Source organism: Liolophura sinensis, chromosome 11, assembly GCF_032854445.1.
Source record: "Liolophura sinensis isolate JHLJ2023 chromosome 11, CUHK_Ljap_v2, whole genome shotgun sequence".
NCBI classification, from domain to species: Eukaryota; Metazoa; Mollusca; class Polyplacophora; order Chitonida; family Chitonidae; genus Liolophura; species Liolophura sinensis.
Window position 1 is genome coordinate 2,063,883 of NC_088305.1, and position 19,746 is coordinate 2,083,628.

General features: G+C 39.8%; 1 protein-coding gene across 9 annotated transcripts in view; it reads left to right on the forward strand.

Moving 5' to 3' along the window:
- The window catches only part of LOC135477754 (5'-AMP-activated protein kinase subunit gamma-1-like), a 239,971-nt gene extending 221,192 nt beyond the window's left edge, over positions 1 to 18,779 (forward strand). For all 9 annotated transcript variants that reach the window (XM_064757953.1, XM_064757952.1, XM_064757949.1 and 6 more), the window contains 13 exons: positions 5,036 to 5,145; positions 6,053 to 6,101; positions 6,728 to 6,831; positions 7,873 to 7,954; positions 8,186 to 8,244; positions 8,558 to 8,603; positions 9,171 to 9,349; positions 9,987 to 10,067; positions 11,618 to 11,740; positions 11,967 to 12,050; positions 13,782 to 13,856; positions 16,947 to 17,040; positions 18,068 to 18,779. In XM_064757953.1, coding sequence (XP_064614023.1) covers positions 5,036 to 5,145; positions 6,053 to 6,101; positions 6,728 to 6,831; positions 7,873 to 7,954; positions 8,186 to 8,244; positions 8,558 to 8,603; positions 9,171 to 9,349; positions 9,987 to 10,067; positions 11,618 to 11,740; positions 11,967 to 12,050; positions 13,782 to 13,856; positions 16,947 to 17,040; positions 18,068 to 18,093 — 1,112 coding nt within the window. In that variant the 3' untranslated portion in view covers positions 18,094 to 18,779. The remainder of the gene's footprint in view (positions 1 to 5,035; positions 5,146 to 6,052; positions 6,102 to 6,727; positions 6,832 to 7,872; positions 7,955 to 8,185; positions 8,245 to 8,557; positions 8,604 to 9,170; positions 9,350 to 9,986; positions 10,068 to 11,617; positions 11,741 to 11,966; positions 12,051 to 13,781; positions 13,857 to 16,946; positions 17,041 to 18,067) is intronic.
- The last annotated feature ends 967 nt before the right edge of the window (positions 18,780 to 19,746 follow it).

Below are 19,746 nucleotides of genomic sequence, written 5' to 3' on the forward strand. Positions count from 1 at the left end.
ATTGCACATGTGTCAGGGTATAGGATTGATACAGGCACACATTGTACATGTGTCAGGGTATAGGATTGATACAGGCACACATTGTACATGTGTCAGGGTATGGGATTGATACAGGCACACATTTTACATGTGTCAGGGTATAGGATTGATACCGGCACACATTGTACATGTGTCAGGGTATAGGATTGATACAGGCACACATTGTACATGTGTCAGGGTTTAGAATTGATACAGGCACACATTGTACATGTGTCAGGGTATAGGATTGATACAGGCACACATTTTACATGTGTCATGGTATAGGATTGATACAGGCACACGTTGCACATGTGTCAGGGTATAGGATTGATACAGGCACACGTTGCACATGTGTCAGGGTATAGGATTGATACAGGCACACATTGTACATGTGTCAGGGTATGGGATTGATACAGGCACACATTTTACATGTGTCAGGGTATAGGATTGATACAGGCACACATTGTACATGTGTCAGGGTATAGAATTGATACAGGCACACATTATACATGTGTCAGGGTATAGAATTGATACAGGCACACATTGTACATGTGTCAGGGTATAGGATTGATACCGGCACACATTGTACATGTGTCAGGGTATGGGATTGATACAGGCACACATTTTACATGTGTCAGGGTATGGGATTGATACAGGCACACATTTTACATGTGTCAGGGTATAGGATTGATACAGGCACACATTGTACATGTGTCAGGGTATAGGATTGATACAGGCACACATTGTACATGTGTCAGGGTATAGCATTGATACAGGCACACATTGTACATGTGTCAGGGTATAGCATTGATACAGGCACACGTTGCACATGTGTCAGGGTATAGGATTGATACAGGCACACATTGCACATGTGTCCGGGTATAGGATTGATACAGGCACACATTGCACATGTGTCAGGGTATAGAATTGATACAGGCACACATTGTACATGTGTCAGGGTATGGGATTGATACAGGCACACATTGTACATGTGTCAGGGTATAGGATTGATACAGGCACACATTGTACATGTGTGAGGGTATAGGATTGATACAGGCACACATTGTACATGTGTGAGGGTATAGGATTGATACAGGCACACATTGTACATGTGTCAGGGTATAGCGTTGGTACAGGCACGCATTGTACATGTGTCAGGGTATAGGATTGATACAGGCACACATTGTACATGTGTCAGGGTATAGGATTGATACAGGCACACATTGTACATGTGTCAGGGTATAGGATTGATACCGGCACACATTGCACATGTGTCAGGGTATAGGATTGATACAGGCACACATTGTACATGTGTCAGGGTATAGCGTTGATACAGACACGCGTTGCACATGTGTCATGGTATGGGATTGATACAGGCACACATTGTACATGTGTCAGGGTATAGGATTGATACAGGCACACATTGTACATGTGTCAGGGTATAGGATTGATACCGGCACACATTGCACATGTGTCAGGGTATAGGATTGATACAGGCACACATTGTACATGTGTCAGAGTATAGGATTGATACAGGCATACATTGTACATGTGTCAGGGTATAGAATTGATACAGGCACACATTGCACATGTGTCAGGGTATAGGATTGATACAGGCACACATTGTACATGTGTCAGGGTATAGAATTGATACAGGCACACATTGTACATGTGTCAGGGGATAGCGTTGATACCGGCACACATTGTACATGTGTCCGGGTATAGCGTTGATACAGGCACACATTTGTAAATATGTATATGTGCAATAATATGGCTGCGTGCCAAATGACCCAGTCTTCCCAACCCATTTTGGCAAATTTGTTTTCAAAAAAGAACACATTCACCTGAGGGTATTCTGTGTGTAACTAAGTGGACGTTTCTGTGAAGACATTCAGTTCAATGCAGTCTTCATATGTCACTGTTGCAGTATTTGATAGCAGCCAACATTCTGTTATGTTATAAATATACTGTTTCAATAAAAATGTCTTCGTCACTCTGGCAGGTGGATTCAAATTAGCTGCAGGTCTCTTGTTATAAGGAATGCTGTCATATACATTGATAATTATCAATTTCCCTAAAATGTGAGGCCTGAGCTGTTAAAAATTGACACTGAAAACTAAGAATTTCTCGTGGAAAATATGGAAGACTTGAGTTTCAAAGGCGAGCAGGCCATAACATTTTACCATATCATACTTGTATAACAGTTGTCAGCCATCTGCAGTAACTAATGTGTATTTTTACTGTTGATTTGTAGAGTATAGTTATGGAAAGGAGGTGCTTTATGTAATTAAATGTTCAAATAATCAACATCCTTCATTTATTGTCACATCTCCAAAGAACATATATGTACATCTTGATTTATGTATGACTGACAAGCCTGCACCTGGACATTTGCTATGTACACCTTGATTTCTGTATGACTGACAAACCTGCACCTGGATATTTGCTATGTACACCTTGATTTCTGTCTGACTGACAAGCCTGCACCTGGACTTTTGCTATGTACACCTTGATTTCTGCATTACTGACAAGCCTGCACCTGGACATTTGCCAGGAGTACATGTAGCTTGACTTCCATGAACAGGACAGAGAAGTTGCCCCAGGTTGTCTTTTATAATAGGAGAGTGTGTACATGTATGTATTCCTTAGGTTCAGCCAGGAACAGAGTCATAAATAGTAAAAGAAAGAAGCTATATACAGACAGTGAAGGTATAATACAATGAAAGGTGGGCTGGGATCGTGGGGAGTGGGCGTCATTTTGTAAGGGGACCATGTGCAAGTTATACAACTGCAAAAGAATGCGTAACCTGCCTACTGAACAAGTGTAAAAAAAAAAAACTGTTTATGATATAAGTTGAATGTTAGAAGGTAACTTTTGTATGTTCTGTTCTTTAAGGTTGTGCCCTATCAATCGAGACACAATTTGAAATTCCATAAAATGCTAGAGGGGCTACACATACATGTACATATACTTCTGCATGTAAATCGGCAAGCTTCGAAAATGGAAGAGTTCATCGTGAATTCTTTTTGCATTAATGGTGACTCTTGGTGAGATGTACCCTAATTCCTCAACCTTTTCGCATAGGAAAGAGCAACTTTCAGTGGAATTTATGCACATTGTTACAACTTGATTTTGGAGATACACTGTAAAACCACATTGGTTGGATTCATCAGTTTCAGGGCTTCACAAAAAATATCATTTTATCAGCCTAATGTCTTCAGAATATGCTTGGATGAACACCTTGCAAACATGCGAAAAAGTTAAAGAATTTACAGTAGATGCAGTTTTCTTCCCAAACCGAGAATTTTAGAAACATCTTCTCTTGCTAGTCTTCAATGTGTTCCTATTCAGGTTTACAGCACATTATAAATCATAAACTATATTAAATTTAAATTACGCATGTGATAAAAAGCTATTAAATTGATTTTTTTTCAGAGTTGAGCAAAATATTTGTTTCTATGGGTGATAACAGATGCAGAATAGTGACACATATATAATTGGTCTTATGCAAATGAACACAAATAGACAAACATGTAGGCAAACCATTTGTATGCATGATCAAGATATATAAGGGACATACATACATAAGTTTGAAGAGATCAGTAACGGTGAGGAATTTGAACTTTCAGGGCCAGAGGAAGTTACTGTCATTCACATATCAAATACTTGTCTAGATACTAACGGATATTTTATCCACATTGTGCCCTGGGAAGTACCATTTTAACGTAAACACGTGTGCTGAAGTTTACAATACCTTATCTATTACATATGTGTATCTACATTTACATGATGACATGTGTACATACAGGTGGCTACCAGTACTGGATAAGAAGGCCAAAGGTGAAGGCCATAGATAAAGTAAAAAACTTTACGATATGACAAGTGTTTACAGTGGTTAATTTCATGCTGAAATAGAATCGAGGTCTAAATCAAGTTTGTGCTTGTAGGTGAACATTACATTTCAAGAGATACCTAAAGAAGACAAAGTATATATATATATACAAACACACACACACACACACACACACGTGCACATACCTAATGACTCGTCATCGTTATTTGACTGAAAACGTAATAAATACGATGTAAACCCCCAAGTATACATACATACATACATTATGTATCAAGAGAATTCCTGACCTAGAATCACAACACACAATGTGCACGTTATGTTTTCTTATGCCATAAAATTATCTATAAAGCATTACTTATTGAGGGAGCGTCTTGAGATCACAGTGAGCATGACCCATCTCTCATGTGCATACTTGTGATCAGGCAGCCAATACTCCCTTCATAGAAAGGTATACGAAAGGGGAAGCAACCCTGACCTATTGCTTTCAAACTTTGAACTATATTGTATGTGCCTGAGGTAGTGAGATGTTGCACCAATGATTCGTAAAATATATATGCAAAGAAACATTTGAGTAAGAATAATAATAAGTTGATAGATAAATTCCAAATTGAAATAATAATAATGACCACATCAGCGTTCATTAAGCTATTCCCTCTTTACTGCAGATTTCTGTCCTATTGAAGAAAAAAAATCTTTTTGATAGTTATTCTAAATGAGTCGTGCATCACTGCAAAATTTCCCAAAGAAGAACAACAGCAGACAACCAGCCCAAACTTATTTTTCTTTGAACGCCTTTTTTTTTTCCTTAGTAGCTGTCGTCAGATTTGTTTTAGTACGACCTGAAACACCAATCAAATAAATAAATCAAACTGACTGAACCAACTAGATGCCTACCATCCAGCGGCTGTCTAAATATACAGGTAGAGGTGTGTGTAAAACAGGATGGAATGAAAATCATTTAGTTTTTAGTACATACTAGTTATGTCGAGCAGAGAAATTTCACCAATAGATTTGAGGATCTGTTCATTTCAGCTTCTCTTTGCCGGCCTGTGCAGGTTGCTGATGCATTACCTGTCCACATTGCTGATGCGTTACCTGTCCACATTGCTGGTGCATTACCTGTCCACATTGCTGATGCGTTACCTGTCCTTGTATCATTTCAGTGCAATCCTTGAGGCTGTCCCCACATGACCCCAGCAAGCCAGGGTCACCACGGGGGTTTTTTGCCAACGATCATTTACACGCCATCATCTACAAGTCTGATCTTCATAGGGTAAGCGTGATGTTCACTGTTTAGTAGTTAAGATACTCAAGATGTGGGTTCAAAACCAACTTTGGGCAGGGAATTTGTAGATTCCCCCATTGTCAATGCTTCTGAGGCCTTGGTTACTGTAAGTGGTTAAGTTCACTTGTGATTCCATTACACATGCTAAAGTTAGTTGAAAACTGTTTGTCTTCCACAAGTATAGTGAACATATTTGTACCTCACATGTGGAAAAGTTTTTTTTTGTACTAACTTCTCCAAGATTGGTGGTTTTCTCCAGGCACTCCAGTTTCCTCCACCCATAATACTGACTGTAATCATATGTGTGACATTAATGAATGGCGTTAAACAACTATCAAATAAATATATGAATAAATTAATCTTCATGGGGCACATTATGAAATCTTACGCATGTTAACATAGTTCTGGTTTTTCCATGCTCATTTAAAAAATAACTAACAATGAAGTACATGTAATCACGTATAGGTAGATTTACCCACATTCAGAAAACTTTGTAAATCAGTGTTTTATTACTGTGCAAATTATGCCACCGTGTCTCTGACTTAGAGACATTGTCAACTTATGAGAAATGAGACTTTCAGATTTTCATGCCATTGTCTTCTGGTGTAGCTCGTTGGACACTCTGACCCATCACCCATCAAGAAGCTAACACCCGGGAACAAATTTTGTCAATGTTAAACGTGGGATTAATACGTGAAGTAAAATGTGAAACACTAATGATGGCTGTTAAAGTCATTCTCCTACATTTACCCAGCCTCTTGAACACTGTAAACTGAAACGGGAGTATATTTTTGTTCAGTATAAAACCTAGTTATAGAAAAGTAAAATGTAAAGGTAAAGGACTGAAGCATGCAGTTCGCCTGCTGAAACCTGTTCTTTCTGTTTGCTTTTGCAGGTACATTCCGAGTCTGATAAAGACCAGTCTATGGAAATAGAAGACTTGGGTAAGTTTCGGCATCAGTACTAGGACCCTCTCAGAGTCTATGAGCTGACAAGCTCCACAGCACACAAGCAGTCATGTGCAAATAAGCCATGTTTTCTCGCCAGTAATCTCAAGACCACTGCTCTGTTTAGTAGTCACATCACAGAAATTGAATTGAACTTTGAACTCAAAGGCATACTGTTTTTTCTCGCAAAATTTCCATTTCCATCATGTTTTGTTTGACAAGACAGTTGCACACGATTTAGGCTTGTCAGGCTGCACATTGATTTGACTGACTGAAAACTACAGACTGATCGTCAGACTATACAGGTAGCAGAAGATGATCTCAGTGAACAAATGATCTGGACTGACAACTAGTATTTCTCCAGTGAGACGTCCAGTGTTCAAATTAACCTCAACCTGGCTTTTTGTCCTCATTAGTTTGGGCTTTGTTACCCTGTAAGTACCGAGTCGTCATGTTGTTTATGACTGGAGGTGGGATCAATTTCCTTTACACCTTGACCTGTCTGCTGGTCAGATTAGCAGTAAAATTCTCCTTGCAGTCAGTGAAGCTAAGGAAAATGAATTTAAGGCAGCGCTGAAATTTCTGCAGTTTTGTAAATACCCTTTATATTTCTTTCATTTCAGATGAAAATCAGGATCAAGTTTTCGCAAAATTTATGAAAGCTCACAAGTGCTATGACCTCATTCCCACTAGTGCTAAGCTTGTTATATTTGATACCCAGTTAAACGTAAGTATATCTCTTTTTGTTTTTTTCTTTCCTGTGCTTTTTACGAAAGACGAAAAATATATACATGTTGTTATTTGGATGCCCGTCACTCTGTCCATTTCTCAGGACTTAGATTCCCTGCAATAGAAATAGTGGTGTGGCTGAGCCATGCATCATTTTTCAGCAGTGTCTTTCATTGGTTTGTAGTTTCCCTGCAATAACTGTTTCAAATATTGTCAACTTTTGGTAAACCTTGTGTTCAGCTTTATGTTCTGGCTCGTCAAACAAAGTTCAGAAACCAACTTGATTCACACAGATATCTGTATTTGTACATATATTGTGGGATTAGATTTATCTGAATTTGCTTGTCTACCAAGTTAGACTACTGAGAAGTTTAGACAAGCATTTGGGTTTGCCAGCAACCTGCAGAAGGTTGTGCGTTTCCCTCGGGCTCTTCCCGTTTTCATCCTGCTATTATACTGGCTGCCACCATATAAGTGAAATATTCTTGAGTATAGTGTAAAACACCAATCACATAGATAATTATTAGGATTTGTGCTGGCTTCCTCTCTGGCCGTAAGTGGGAAGGTCTGTCAGCAGTCTGTGGATGGCCGTGGGCTCTCACCGGGTTCTGTTCATTGTCCTCCCACCATAATGCTGGCTGTCATCGTCGAAATAGTGTAAAGTATGGCATAAAACACCAATCAAATAAGTGAACATTAGACATTGCAACATTACATGTAGATCTGCTCAACTACACAATGACCAAGTGGTACAGTGTTTGTTTGTATTATGATGGAATATGGTTAACGTGACTATAGCATTTTGCTTCGTTTTCTTTTCTTTTTTCTTCCATGCCAATTGTCAGGAATGAAATAAGTCATTGTTATTTTGACGTAGTTGAATATTTTTATTACATTTGATAAATTGACTTGATTTATGTGTATGTAATTGTGATATATCAGTATGGAAACATCAGAAAGCTGCTGAATGTTAAAGGTTTTCCTGTATCTCAGAATAATTTGCAAGAATCACACTTTATTTCTGTCTTTGCCTCCACAGGTTAAGAAAGCCTTTTTTGCCCTCGTTTACAATGGTGTAAGAGCGGCACCTCTCTGGGATAGTGCAAAACAGAATTATGAGGGTAAGTAGTAACAGCGTTTCACTTTTTGGTTTGATGTCCTCAACTGTTTCTTAACTAGCTTTCTATCCGAGATTTGTGTTGCCTTGGCAAAAATATTATTTCAGTGCTGGCACCTTTAGCTAAGCCCGAAATGTTCGTCGGTGTTGGACATCAGATCAGACTTTAATGAGGTTGCTCTCTACTGTGTCTGAGATCGCTCTCCAATGTGACGAGGCTGCTCTTTTGTTTCAGGTATGCTGACGATCACAGATTTTATCAATATCCTACAGAAGTACTACAAGTCTCCAATGGTAAGTAAGCACTGGCTGACTGGGACTATCTCCCCTGATCTTTATCATAAGTGACAACTCCACATATAAAACTGTGCTGGACTTCATTCCCCACACTGCTGTTTTCCCAGTTTAGTTGTACGTTTATTTTTTCTACCAGGTCATTTGAAGCATCCTTGATAGATAATAGTTTGTTGCAATAATTGACACTTTCAAATGTATTTGATTCATTAAGGTGTTAATATGTCATCGGGACCAAAATGTTTCCAGGTAGATCTCCGTCAGTTATTTTGTTGCTGGTCAAAATTTAATAACATATCTATTTTTCACACAGGTAAAAATGGACGAGCTGGAAGAACACAAGATTCAAACCTGGCGGGGTAGGTGCATTTTGATAGCTATACTAATGTGTACGGACATGATACCCATGGTTCTGACTGGATTGTCTGCTATCTTAATTGTAAATGATGTATAACATTTCTGTATAACATAATAACTTCACTCAGGTAAAGCTATTACTCAACCTTCAATTCATGGCTTTCAAGTAAAGATATTACAACATTAAGATAACATATCTTGTGCGTTATCACGTTGCGCGGCAGAAGTTGATGCAATTTAGTACATGCTGATATTTTAATAATATCCATAATCAATGACTATTTCCTGAAATATTAATATTGATGGAATTGCAAGGTAAGCCAGGTATATTAAGTCCACTCTTGTGGATAATTTTCAGTATTGTTAAAATTGTTAAACATTAAAATGCTCTGATTTGCCCCCATATTCTATAATGTTGCGGCACTAAGGGACGTCATCATGTTGTAATTTCAAAAACTTGACACTACACCATATTACCTGGGGGTGGGTGGGGGGGGTGGGGGGGGGGGGTGGGGGGCTTGCAATCGTTCTGAGGGGTACAAGACTAATTTGAGTGGCTGTTTTTACAGAGGTGCTGAAGGACAAACACCGGCCATTTGTGTGTATAGACCCCGATGCCAGTCTGTTTGAGGCCATTAGGAAGTTGATACAAAACCATGTCCACAGGCTGCCTGTGGTGGATCGCATCACCGGTAACGCCATCTACGTCTTGACGCATAAGAGGATCCTGCGCTTCCTCTATCTCTATGTAAGTACTAGCTACTGATGACAAATTCACTTTATCGCCAGGATGTGGCTGAATATTGGAGATGTGGCCTTACAGTATAGTCATTCTGTCAAATTACTCTCTCATTATGGTATAAGGTTGTCTGTCCATAAACCTTTTGGTGTTTTCATTACAGTAATTACACAGGAATTTTTGCCCATGTCTCACCTGGATTTAAACAAAGTCACTACTGTGATTCTTTAACCTTTTTTCATGTTTGCAAGGCATATTCTGAAGGCATTCTTCTTTATTGCCTGATAAAAATATATTTTTTGCGAAGCCCTGACACTGGCCAATCGAACCAATGTTTTGTCTCCGAAATCAGAGTAAAAATGTGCATAAATTGCACTTAAAGTTACTGTTTCATATGCAAAATGGTTGAGGAATAATGTAAATTGTGAAGTTGAGTCCAATGTATCCGACCTCAGCATGTGACAAAAGAAATGAAACTGTGTGTGTCATATTGTGTCACATGTAGCAAAATGTGACAAACTCTGCTTGTAATAATTTGTGACAATTAGTGATGCAGAGTGTCTGATGTAGTTGCACAAAATGCGAAACCAACACATGGAAAAATGTTTACTCACTGAAAACATTAATTTCTCCCATTTTTCTTCAGATTAAAGAACTGCCCAGCCCCAGTTTCATGAAGCAGACCTTGAAGGAGCTTGGCATAGGAACATATGATAACATTGTGACGGTGAGTGTGATGAATGTGTAGGGTGGGGGGGTGTGTGAACAGATGGCATTTGACCTTCTGATTTGCACTGATTGTGTGTAACAAACGGCATACAGCTTTACCAGGTCCGGAATCGGAAAGTCCATCCTTAGACCCGAGATCTGTTGCATTCCTTCCCTTCCATTCACTAACCTAGGAGATATTCATTGCGAGTGTTGCTGTCCTCAACAGGTCAAAGATATACGCTACTAATACAGGTTTCTTTTAATCCTGACTTTATATCAGTTAGCTATTCGTGAAATAATATATTACTATGTGCTTACGGCATTTGGTAATTTCCTCGAGGCTGAGAACTTGAGCTTAAATTCATTAGTGCATCTGTTGTCTTCAGCGCCCATGTTTGTGTGTGTGTCTCGGCTTTTATAGTTAAACACGATAAGTAAGCACAGGAATGGTCAAGAATTCTTATGTGCAAGTTACCACAGTATTACAGAAGTGAAGCAAGAGGCTTCAGTGGCCTAGTGGTTAACGTGCTGGGGCAACACAATGACCCAGGAGCTTTTGCGATTGCTGCGAGTGGAAGTCAAACAGGCTGGCTTCCTCTCCAGTTGTACGAGGGAAGGTCTGTCAGCAACCTGCAGACGTTTGTTCTCGCCACAGTAATGCTGGCCGTTTTCTTATAAGGGAAATAATAGGAATAATGTCTTTATTTATGAGAGGTAGCCCGGTCAATTTACAATGAAGCTGTCTTTCACAGAGAAAACAGTACAAATGTATTTATGAAGCATATGCTTCAGAGCAGTATCAATAAATACATCATCATATATAAAATATGATATAGCAGCGTGTAGTTCGAAAGGTAAACCCAAATACATTCATATATACAAAAAGCAACAACAAAACAACCAGTAGTGTGTCCTGGCAACTGTCACAACCAGTAGTGCTGTCATGGCAACTGTCACAACCAGTAGTGTATCCTGGCAACTGTCACAACCAGTAGTGTATCCTGGCAACTGTCACAACCAGTAGTGTGCCCTGGCAACTGTCACAACCAGCAGTGTGTCCTGGCAACTGTCACAACCAGCAGTGTGTCCTGGCAACTGTCACAACCAGCAGTGTGTCCTGGCAACTGTCACAACCAGCAGTGTGTCCTGGCAACTGTCACAACCAGTAGTGTGTCCTGGCAACTGTCACAACCAGCAGTGTGTCTTGGCAACTGTCACAACCAGCAGTGTGTCCTGGCAACTGTCACAACCAGCAGTGTGTCTTGGCAACTGTCACAACCAGTAGTGCTGTCATGGCAACTGTGACAACCAGTAGTGTATCCTGGCAACTGTCACAACCAGTAGTGTGTCCTGGCAACTGTCACAACCATCAGGAGAAAGGGTAGTGGGAGACTCTTGAGTATGATGTGAAACTCTAATCAAACATACAGAAGTGAAGCCATCATTTAGAATGATATAACTTGAAGTAATAGATCATATAAGTGTTGTAAGTAGATGTACTCTGTGAGTCTGCCTGAAATGTAAAGTAAAATCGATTGATAATGTCTGGTGTTTTTCTGTTTTCAGACGACACCCGACACGCCCATCATCAAGGCACTGAATCTGTTTGTTGATCATCGGGTGTCTGCATTGCCTGTTGTGGACAGTCAGAACAAAGTGGTGGATATCTACGCGAAATTTGATGTCATTGTAAGTATAGAACAGCTCTAATTTCTCTCAAGTCTTGTTTATTATGTCATAAAACCCTGCTTAGATAAATAATTTATCATGATGATTTTCAGGAATGTGGTTTCAGTCAGATTCTTGTCTTTATAACAAACAGTAGCTTCCTCAGTGTGCCATATGGGGCATTTGCAATATTTCTGTGACCTTAGTTGCATCGTTGTATTTATTCTTGGGTAATCCTGTGTTGTAGAATCTGGCAGCAGAAAAAAGCTACAACAACCTTGATGTGACGATAAAACAGGCCCTGGCCCACAGGAGTTGTAACCCAAACACTGTAAGTTGTTAGAGTTTCTTATGTTCTGTATTTCTGAATAATGACGGCATTATATGTACATCTACTTACACAATGTTTCCTACCCACCATGTGTGACCGTGGCAGAAAGGTTAGTGTACTAAGGAAGCACAATGACTCGTGCAGCCAGCAACCGGCAATGGTCGCAGATTTCCCCCAGATTCTGCTTGGTTTCCTCCCACCATAATGCCGATAGCCATTATATAATTGAAATATTCTCGAATACTGAGTAAAACACATATCAGATAAAAAAAATTAAAACACTGTATGTAACAGGTTCATATTATGCTGCCATCCAAACTGCAAAATTTAACTTAAATCAAAATTTACATATTACCCATTATAATGCACAGTGTTTGGCACCTATGATTCAAATTTTGATATGCATGTTGTAGTACCAAAATCCAAAGTGCATAGGTCAAATTTGGCACGATAAATCTCCTAGGATAAACAATTTGAAATGCTGTCATTTTAAGCCAAGCTGCACACAATGAGAGAGTAATAAGGCCTATAACAAGCAATAGAGCAGATTCTCTCCGACACTGGCTGATAAGGGGATGTTCATCTCAGAATTTCATGTTTCCTCCATGTCCTATCTGCTCAGACATTTCTTCATTGGCAGAGTATATCTGTCAAGAAGTGGTTAGATTATATGTTGAGATTTGGACTGAAGTCAAAACTGGCTTTTTGTGATTGGCCACAGGCCTACTGACTTCTAGTAATCAAGCAACTTAAGACTTAATTTCTAAATTGCAAGTGCTTAAAAAGCAAAACCTAGAGCAGGAAAGAACTGAAATTGTGGTTGGTGCATTGTTGTGCAGTGAAGAATCAGTGAACAATCTGTGAACAATCAGTGAAGAATCAGTGAATAAAGTTTAAACTTCGTAGAGCAAATCATTATAATTACAGGGGTGTTTGAATTTTAAACTTTAAATCTCCATACACTTAATAAATGTGGCCCCAGTTCCTTCTCCACGAGACATCCTAAGAGGATTTCACTTGGCAGTCTGTCCCTTGCATAGATCCGCTTCAGGAGCAGTAGATCCAAGATCAATCCTTGATCGAATCACACCGAAGACTTTAAAAGGGGAAGTTATAACTTCCTCGCTTGGAGTTCAGCATGAAGGGGATAGTGCAACGACTGGTTGACCCGTATCAGTATAATGGCTCGGGCAGGGCGACTTACTTGCCTTCGGTAAGTCGTCTCAGTGAAGCAGCACAAGATAAAAGAGCGGTGGAAATCCATCCTGCAACAAGAAGGCACATTACGTGTACGTGCACCCTAAGGATTCCTTCGTCGTCATATGACTGAAAAATTGTTGATTACGACATTAAACCACAAGCACTCACTCACTCACTACCTTGCTTAGATCAGTTCCATTGTTTTTATTTTTGAATACTTCTGAAAGTAGGTCATTTCCCCATGCTTGTTTGTTAAATATTTCAGCTTCCATGGAGTAATCACAGAACTGTTTTTAAATTACGCTATTGCCTATAGATGATGAAGGAATTTAATGCACGTTATAAAAGTGTGATGTTGCACTTTGACCTTCCCCTTCACTGGAAGTCAGCGACATAATTTAGGAGCTGCCATGTGATGGGCAGACTCAGAAACAATTGACTACACAAACAGGGGTTGATTACCTCACTTCAGCTATGGCATGTGGATTGGTCTGAGTTTACACTTTATGTGTACAAATTGTTATGTTGTAGAGCTTTGAAGGTGTGGCCAAATGCAAGTCAACAGATTCGTTAGCAGCTGTGATGGAGAGGATAGTCAAAGCTGAGGTGAGAAACCGCTCCATTGTTGCCGTTAACTTTTGTTTGATACAAGACTCCAAAGCTGGCAAAAAAAAAAATAAACTAGAATGGATCTGCGAATAGCAGATCCTAGGCCGGGATCCCGGATCGGATCGATGACGTTTTCCCCATCATCTTCTGTGTTCGAAGGACACATGTTCCACATACACGGCTTTCAAAGTTTCCATGCGACCTTACACCGTTTGGCACTGAGGCAGTCGGCCGGTCATTTGCATTCCCGTGAATAGATCGGCGAACTTAATGAAGTTAGGCTATGCCTAGTGAAAAAACGGTCGTTCCTTGGCAGACTTAGCCCGCTATTTGTAAGAAATAACGCAAAAACACGACCAGTGTAACAGCAAGTTTGTACATTCACATCTCAATCCACGACACGCCATGCACAGACTCACGGCTCACATGATAGCTCGGCCATCAATAGAAAGCCCGCACTTGGGCCACGGCACATGTCCATATCTGTCAATTACCCTCGCCTGTTTAACGTGTAGTAAAGAGGACGAGGTCTGCGCAAAACAAAGCTAACTTTTACAGGTCCACGTCGTTTGCTGTTGTAGTTAGATCTCTACGCCATCTAATAGAGTACTGGAGTTAGATGGGAACTGGAGTCAATGTCATCCTACAACCGTTTCGGGAGATCACGGACAGTGTAGCCGAAAGCATCAGGTCAAATACTACAAACCCAGTCCAGTCCCCATCTAACTCCATGTTAAAGCAATAGGATTCCAACCTTTTTCTAAACAAAAAACGGTTTTCTGATTTAAACGCTTCTAGCGAAAAAACTATTGATCGGAGCTCAAATCTGTTGACGAATGATCGAAAGAGCATGTCTTGGGCTACAATTTCGTGCAGGTTGCGCATTTCTAGCTGCCATAGATCTCGAGTTACAGGTCATTGAACTTACGTAAGTTTTTTGAGTTTTTTGCTAATATCTCAAAAAGTTACACAGATATGCAAAAAATACAACCAGATTCGGAATCAGCAGCTCAAGATACATCAGAATACGTTCAGAACATTAGAACTTTGAGAATTTTTTGTGACGTCACAAATTCGACCAATAGCGAGCTTCCAGAATTTTGACCGGAAGTGAACCATTTTCGCAAACTTTAAAGAACTCGTGACCTATTAGTTGTATGTCAAATTTGAAAACGATCGGTTCTGTGATTCTGGAGAAGAAGATTTTTAAAGATTTTACACAAAATCCAATATGGCGGCCGAACCACGTGACATGAAAAAAAAGTGGAGAATTTATCCCTGGAAAATCTCCGCCAGAATATGTGTGCAAAATTTCAGACCTCTATGTTGAACAGTAAAAAAGTTTCCTTGCTAACAAAGTCGGTGAAAAAAAAATAATAATAATAATAATAATAATAATAAGAAAAAACAGAACGATTACAATAGGGATCCCGTTCGGGAGAACGGGATCCCTAACTAGAATGGATCTGCGAATAGCAGATCCTAGGCCGGGATCCCGGATCGGATCGATGAAGTTTTCCCCTTCATGTTCTGTGTTCGAAGGATACATGTTTCACATACACGGCTTTCAAAGTTTCCATGCGACCTTACACCTTTCGCCATTGAGGCAGTCGGCCGGTCATTTGCATTCCCTCGAATAGATTGGCGACCTTAATGATGCTACGCTATGCCCAGTGAAAAACGGTCGTTCCTTGGCAGACTTAGCCCGCTAATTGTAAGAAATAAGGCAAAAACACGACCAGTGTAACAGCAAGTTTGTACATTCACATCTCAATCCACGACATGCCATGCACAGACTAACTGTTCCACTGATAGCTCGGCCATCGTTAGAAAGTCAGCACTTGGACCAGTTCACATATCCATATTTGTTAATCACCCTGGATTGTTTAACGTATAGTAAAGAGCACAAGGTCTGCGCAAAACAAAGCTAACTTTTACAGGTCCATGTCGTTTGCTGTTGTAGTTAGATCTCTACGCCATCTAATAGAGTACTGGAGTTAGATGGAAACTGGAATCAATGTCATCCTACAACCGTTTCGGGAGATCACGGACAGTGTAGCCGAAAGCATCAGGTCAAATACTACAAACCCAGTTTTGTCCCCATCTAACTCCATGTTAAAGCAATAGGATTAGCACCTTTTTCTAAACAAAAAACGGTGTTGTCATTTAAACGCTTCTAGCGAAAAAACTATTGATCGGAGCTCAAATCTGTTGACGAATGCTCGAAAGAGCATGTCTTGGGCTACAATTTCGTGCAGGTTGCACATTTCTAGCTCCCACAGATCTCGAGTTACAGGTCATTGAAATTACGTCACTTTTTTGAGTTTTTTGCTAATATCTCAAAAAATTACACAGATATGCAAAAAATACAACCAGATTCAGAATCAGCAGCTCAAGATACACCAGAATACGTTCAGAACATTTGAACTTTGAGAACTTTTTGTGACGTCATAAATTCGACCAATGGCGAACTTCCAGAATTTTAAACGGAAGTGAACAATTTTCGCAAACTTTAAAGAACTCGTAACTTACTCGCAGCATGTCAAATTTGAAACCGATCGGTTCAGTGGTTCTGGAGAAGAAGATTTTTAAAGATTTTACACAAAATCCAATATGGCGGCCGAACCACGTGACATGGCAAAAAAGTGGAGAATTTGTCCCGAGGTATTCACCGCCAGAATATGTGTGCAAAATTTCAGATCTGTATGTTAAACGGTAAAAAAGTTTCCATGCGAACAAAGTCGGTGAAAAAAAAATAATAATAATAATAATAATAATAATAATAATAAGAAAAAACAGAACGATTACAATAGGGATCCCGTTCGGGAGAACGGGATCCCTAATAAAAAGCACAGCCAAAACAAAGAAACGATCTAATGAACAAGTAAGTAAATCATAACAATTACAGTTTTCCTTCAACATCCTTGTTTGTGCATTTAACAATATTGGAGTAACTGAGAGCAGAGCAGCACTATTCCTCAAGGACTGAGACTTAATATCATTTCATCAATAACAAGACAGAATGTTGCTTTAAAACTCAGATCTTAAATTACTTACAGCTTGTTAACATCGTGCCATGTATTTCAGGTGCATCGCCTAGTGGTGACGGATGAGGAGAGTCGTGTTGTGGGCATCGTGTCTTTGTCAGATCTGCTCTCGCACCTAGTACTTAAACCTATGGGTAGGTTTTCATGTGTGTAAAGGCTTCCTGGGGCCAATTCTGCAAACCCTTTTCATGGCCAAAGTCAAAATTTGAAATATGATTGTAAAGCTTATTATTTGCCTTAATATACTGAAATCTTCTCCACCTCATCAAATGTTATCTGGAGACAAATCTGCCCAAATTTCAACTAAGCATTGTGAAGAGGTTTTGAACTTTGATGTAAGTCAGAATTGGCTTCGTGGAATCAGCAGCTGGACAGACTCGATCAAGGGAAGAAACCTGTCTGCCAATTATGGCCTACTTACTCAGTTCTGTACTCTTCATGATCACAGCTGATCAAGGGAAGCAACCCTTACCGGCAAGTGTGATCTCTTCCTCCTCAGTGCAGCACTCATCTTGATCACAGCGGATCAAGGGAAGCAACCCTTGCCCGCAAAGTGTGGCTGAAATTGCTCCAGTTTAAGCCCCAGGAGCCTGGAGCTGACTTGTGTCTTACTATTGACATTTTTTCGCACACTTTCTCAAAAAACGACGGATATTAATGTTAGACTGTTTTGGTCTCTGTGCAATAATTTCTCTAAATATTGTCTTATTTTGATAAAATAAAATTTCCAAGTTCATTTCATATAAATTTGAAAAACAGCCGGATCTGTTCATATACTTTGCATATATAATGTTCACTTCTTTTGACCCTGTGAACAATTGGAGCAGGGAATGTTGATGTTATTAGAGTCAGATCATTTACCCAAGCGATAAGGGCGATAAGGGTTGCTGATGAGTGGCTGTGTCTTCTTCAATTCGCTTGACAGATCTCCTGTTTGGCCTGTATCATTAGACAGTAGTACATGTACTTGTTTTGAGAACTGGGCAAGGCTTTTGTCTAATGAATAAGCCCCTTTCTCAAGGTTGATATTTCTTGTGAACAGAAAACTCACTGGCTCATTTAATTAGGGAAATGCTCTTTGATTTAAAGAAGAAAGAACAGAAGTATTTATAGTCCAGTATGTGTAAGGTGATGATGATTTGTGTGTTGGTGTGTTCACAGGTGTGGATGTGCAGAAGAAGAATTAATCCAGGCACCACGTATAGCCTGTCTTTAGTGAATCTGACCCCCAGGGAAAGGCAAAGTGAGGAACGTGAACAAGGAATAAGAAAGACAAGCTGACTGTATGGTGAATTGCCCTTTCCTGTAGCCTAGCTGGTTCTGTACAAATCGAGATTGAATGTCTACCATTACAAGCTCTTTAACTGGGCTGTCAGAGATATTCTGCTCCTCAGAGTGTGAGCAAGATCAGCGACTTTGCCAGTTTCTGTATGAAGATTGGGTTAAAAGGGGGACAGTGAGTCCCAGTTTTCCCTGGCGCCAAAGAGTGTTGGCTGATCAGGTTGTCTCCCCTGATGGTCTGTATGTGGTGGTGTTGTTGTAGTAGCAGCGTTAGTGAAGAAGACAACAGATTGTATTTACTGTAGTCGGGAATTCTGCATGTGGTACAGTGCTGTGTCAAGAGTAGGACCTTGACACTGAAGAGGCTACTGACCACCAGATAGATCCCTTGTATACAAAAGTGTTAGCATTTAGTGTAGCATTCTACAAATTGCATTACCAGGAAAATGTGACAATCTGTAATTTGCCTTTTTTTGTTACTGTTGATTTTTTTTTTTTAATTTGCTAAGAATTTTGCAAATTAAAGAATTTTGTTAAGAATGCGATATTCCTGTTCACCCATATGAGCTTGAGTAACGATTGTTTTTTTTGTGTGTGTTTTGTTTTTTTTTCTTTTTGGCAAAAATGGTTCAAAAATTGTTATGTGATTATGTAACAGTTAAAGCTTGCAAGGACATGCTTATTGACATCTTTATGCCATAAGAATGCAACTAAAGGAATGTGATTTCAACAGGCTTGATAAGAATTCAAGTTCATGAGCCGTACTAGTAGAATAAGCCAGGACTTTGATATGTATATATCTGGAGATACTCTTTATACGGGAGATGACAAGACTACATTACAGTCAGCAATTGATAGCGGGATGAGGGCTACTACGTAGAGATGTAAACAGAAACCATCAGCTATGTGCAATCTTTCATGAAGTGTTCTTGATGTCGATTGGAAATTTTTTAGTTCATCTGCTCAGTATGACTCAGTTTTAAGGGCTAACGAGCTGTTATGGTTTTATGGCAGTGTAAAGCTTGTAGTGTTGTTTGTGACGATGTCCTGCAGGTACTCGATGACATGGGATGGTTGGCTGAGAATGAACAATTGAGGCACATCACAAGTGGACTTACGACGATGAAACAGCAAGGCAATGAACACAAAACATTGTTATAGCCTCGCTAGTTTTATTCCAGCGACACCCACTTCATTGTTACAGTTGTGCTGTGCAAGACCTGACAGTCTTCAGTGATGATATGTTCGTTGCGTTATGATCTCAAGTAATGACGCTACGCTCTATGTCCTTTTGCGCAGTCCTTTCAAACAATGACTTCAGCCCACAGATGTTAATATTATGTGCATACATTAGCATTGTATCTCCAGTCTGCACCATTTGCCATCCAGAATCTTCAGAATGCTGATTGGTGAAGATGGATGGGCAAAGAGCGAGGCATGGCTGAGGCGGAGTGGGTCAGGGGTACTGCAATTGATGCAGTCAAGTCACAGTGCTATTTTATGATCATTACGAGTTGTAAAGACTTACCGAAAGAAAGGCCTAAAGTGCTGAGGTGGCG